The sequence below is a fragment of the Camelina sativa genome, chromosome 10 (genome assembly GCF_000633955.1).
Source record: "Camelina sativa cultivar DH55 chromosome 10, Cs, whole genome shotgun sequence".
NCBI lineage: Eukaryota > Viridiplantae > Streptophyta > Magnoliopsida > Brassicales > Brassicaceae > Camelina > Camelina sativa.
Window position 1 is genome coordinate 24,679,898 of NC_025694.1, and position 4,261 is coordinate 24,684,158.

General features: G+C 38.3%; 1 protein-coding gene and 1 pseudogene across 1 annotated transcript; both read right to left on the minus strand.

Moving 5' to 3' along the window:
* Positions 1-2,251, minus strand: LOC104719831 (annotated as a pseudogene).
* LOC104720688 (myosin-2 heavy chain, non muscle-like) lies at positions 3,308-4,243 on the minus strand. The gene has a single exon (XM_010438566.1). The coding sequence runs from the start codon at positions 4,241-4,243 to the stop codon at positions 3,308-3,310; it is 936 nt and encodes a 311-aa protein (XP_010436868.1).

Sequence of the window (4,261 nt, forward strand, 5' to 3'; positions counted from 1 at the left end):
TAATTACAACCCCAAACCCTATTATTTAGAATTTTTCTTAAAAAAAAATCCACAATTAATTCTTGTTTTTAGAAAAGCAAATAAATAACGAGTTAAAAAAAAAAAAAACACGTCAAAACTCGGCCGAGTTAACACACGATTTCTCACCACCAAGTCGATACCGGCTCCGACTAACATCATCGGAATTAAGCAACTCTTCCCAATCAACCTCCTCATTCTCCGGCGAATCATCATCTTCCATTTTAGCTCTCAACACTTCCAAAACTCTTCTCGCCTTCTGCTTAGCTCTCTCTCTCCCACTCCTCTCCACTTTCACCAACTCCTCCACCGCATTCGCCGCCATAGCCAACCCCTTAAACCTCAAACCACCGTCGTGACTCAGCCCATACAAAACCGCAACACAGCTCTCCCTAGTCGACTTGTGAACCTCTCTAGCTCCTCTCAAAACCTTAACCATACATTCAACACCTCCCGAGTGACCGAGTCAAGCAAAGCTGGTCTACTCACCGGACACGAAGCCATGTTACAAAGAATCAACAAAACACGACCAATCATCTGTCCTAAATTCACCATGTTCAAAAGCATCTGAACAGCTCCGAGCTTAACAAGCTTCCCTCTGTTGCTCTGCACTAGAGAGAGATGATACAGAGCCAACGCCGAGTCATGCCGAGTCAACTCAGTACCAACTCGGATCAGATGAAGCAGCGGCTCCAAAGCTCCGAGAACACCAATCGCCGTCTTGTTCTCGTCTTCCAAAGCTAAACTGAAGATAACCCCGGCGGAATGCTCCTGCGCTTCGACGGAGCCGCATTTCAAAACGTCGATCAACGGCGGAACGATTCCTGACCGTACGATCTTAACTTTGTTAGATTTCTCCAGAGACAAGTTCACAAGAACCGCCGTGACGTTCACCTGAACCGTCGCGTACCTCGAGACGATCAGTGACTTAAGTGCAGAGATGAGTCTCGTCGTACATAAACTGATTCTTGAACCTTCGTCGATTCTCGTAACGCGTCGAATCGAAACCAAAGCTTCTTCAATCTCTGAGATTCGATTACTCTTTAGCTTTATGAGTAAAGCTTCTTCTTCTGGTGTTAGGTTTGGTTCTAACGAATCGATTTCTCCAGACGAAGGTGAAGAGAAGCAACTAGGTTTAGTTGTTAATTGTAGTGTACGGCTCGATGAAGCTACTGACTCGTCGGAGCTTGAATTGAAGTAATTAGGTCTCCGATCAAGCTCAGTCGCGGCGTGGTTAAGTCTCACTGATGGTTTGTCTCTAATCGCTTGGATAAGCTCTTTCTCCGAAACAGAGACTTTTCTTCTTTGTGGCTTTTTCTCCATTTAAGTGAGTATAAGCTTCTCCGCGGTGGCGGAATCAAGCGGCTTCGGCGGTGGGAAACACCGGCGCTCACACCAGCTGAGAATTGCGGATTTCAAGGCGAGGTTTGGTATCACGGTGGAGAAATCTGGAGGTGGGTTTGGAGTAAAGCCTAGGTTTTTAGAAGCGATGACGCAAGCTCTCTCGCAGGAGTGACCGGAAGAGACTATGATTGGGTCAGCCATTAAAGAGCCTGAGATCGGACAGAGAAACTCAGATGGGATCTCTGGTTTGGTCGGAGAGTTGCTGTTTGATGAAGAAAGATGATGAGGAACGAGATAATGAGATTCTCCATTTGGATTTGCCGGCGAGAGATTCTCGTCGGGAAAGGGTGTCGCTTTTGTCGTGTTGAGAATGAAGAACCATTAGGTTGATGACTGGTCGCTGAACCTCCATTTAAAAATTTGATTTTTCTGAGTGGAAGTAGCTAAAGTTGAAGCTTTGTTGAAGAAGAAGACCCATGAATGTTCTTGAGATTTTTGTGGGAGGGAGAGAGAGATTTGAGGAAACTGTGGATTTCAGGATCCAAGAGATTTGTGGATTTCAGGAAACTGTAAAAGACTATGATTGAGTGTCGAGAAACAACCTCTTCCTTGATCAGCCATCTCAAAATCCACAGATCCACAAATCTCTGTTACTCGATATATCAATTTTTGCATGTGTTAACTGTTTGGGTTGGGATTTTGTGGATTCACATGTGTGTGTGCTTGACTGCTTTCAACTGTTTTTTGTATATTGAGCTTTGAGCATTGATGATGTTTTTTCTTTTTCTTTTCTTCTTTCAACATTTGTTATTCTTAATTTCTTTAACAAAATAAAAATCTCATCTTTAAGGTTTTACCAAAATTAGATATTGATAACCAATTAGATTTTTTACCTATAATTTATAAAATAATATTTCAATACAGATCTTTAATAATATACATATGTATATATACTATATATATTAATAAATCTTATTTAATTTCATATGAATTAAAATTTAAGAGATATTTTGATATGACCCATATAAAAACAAATTTCTTTAATGGGATATAAGTTGTACTCTTCCTCTCCATATAAATACTATAACAAAGTATCATCCAAACAAAAACTGAAGTGTTATAAAGATAGATAAACCTCTAGCCTCTCAATTAGTGAGAAGTTAAATCATATATTCGTATGGTGACAGAAGATTAGTGATATGAAGCTAGTGATTCTTGGACAAACTTTTCGTTAATCTAAAAAGGTTGATGATATATGTCATATGTATAATAGATGAGCATGCTCAAAAGGAAAGCTTTAATTAATACGGTAATTTCATGTTTGATGCAATTATTATGCAAAAACAAAGTTTGTAAATAACCAAGAACAATACTGTCGTTTTCAGCTTTATGAATGTTCAAAAAGTTTTGCTTTATGTTTTTTGCCCTTTGTTTCTGGGAAGTCAATTTGTATTCTTTCTTCAGTGACTTTGATAGACATTTTCTCCAATTTTTAGTATCATTGACCCAATGATAGAAATGTATAGTTACTGTGATATTGAAATGTTTTTTTTGGGTAAGTAAATTAAATTGGTCTTTTAAATTGCTAGTAAATTAAAAGAGAAATATCTTAAAATAGTACTAAAACAATTTTAATGGACAATTGTAGCACACATCCCACAAATTTCCAAAAATAGCATTATTTAAAATATTAAAATATTTAAAATTAATTTTTAGAATTTTTTTTTTTAAGTTTGGGTTCTCATTTTCTCATTTAAGATATAGTTTTGAGGGATAGAGTTAAGTATTTTTAATTTAGGACTTAATTTTGAAAGATTAATTAGTGATATTTTTGGAATTTTAAAGATGTTGTGCTAAGTTTGGAAAAAAAACTTATTTTGATGCTACTTTTGAGAATCTCCCAAATTAAAATATGATCTTTATATAAAAAACATAAGTGATTCACTTACTTTTTTTTTAGATGACTAATGTTGATTAATAGCAGTTTTTTCTCTTCCTCTGCACTGTTCAAGCTTTTGTTCAATTCTATAACCTGTTTCTCTGCTGATGCCAACCGTGCTTCTAATCCTTTAACCTGAGTTGAGGAATGTCTCTTATGGGCCTCGTGTACCTCCACCAAACTAGAAAGTTCACTCTCTTTCTTTTTGTGTTGGTCTTTCAACTTTCCCAAGTCACCTTCGAGTTCTTCTTTCGTGATAGCTGCAACTAATTTTTCCACTTGTGAATCTCTCTTAAATTTCTCGTGTGCCTCTGCCAAACTAGAAAGCTCACTCTCTTTCTCTTTGTGTCGGTCTTTCAACTCTCCCAATTCATCCCTGAGGTCTTGTATGGTGTTCTGCGTCTGTTCAAGCTTGTCCGTAGTTTCCAAATTTTTCGAGGAGATGGCTTTGTTTTCTTCCTCTGCATCCTTACTCACACTTAAATCTGTGACCCGCTGTTGTAAGGATTCCACTTGAGCTTCTAGTTCGTAGATCTGCATGTTTTCCACTTTCAGCCAATTGTAAGCAGCTTCTTTCTCTACCAATGCTTTCTCGACACTGGTGATCTGATTCGACAATTCTGATTTCTCTTGCTTCTCTCTCTCAAGTTCTTCTTTCGTGATAGCTGCAACTAATTTTTCCGCTTCTGAATCTCTCTCAAGATCTATTATACGAGAACGAACTGACTCTAGGTCCCTCTGCAGTGTCGCTACTGTTTCTCCTAGTTCTTTTCTTTGCAACTGTGATTGGCTGTCCTTCTCAGTCAGAAGTAAAAGTTCGCCTTCTTTCTCAGCGAGCTGCTCTTTTAGTTCTTGTACGGTGGTCTGAGCTTGTTGGATCCCATCTGAAGTCTCCGAAACTTTCAATAGTAGAGATTTATTCTCTTCCTCTGCACTATTCATACCACTGGTCAGCTCCGA

Coding starts and splice junctions, on each gene's coding strand:
- LOC104720688 (XM_010438566.1), bottom strand. CDS start 4,243: ATGAATAGTGCAGAGGAAGAGAATAAATCTCTACTATTGAAAGTTTCG.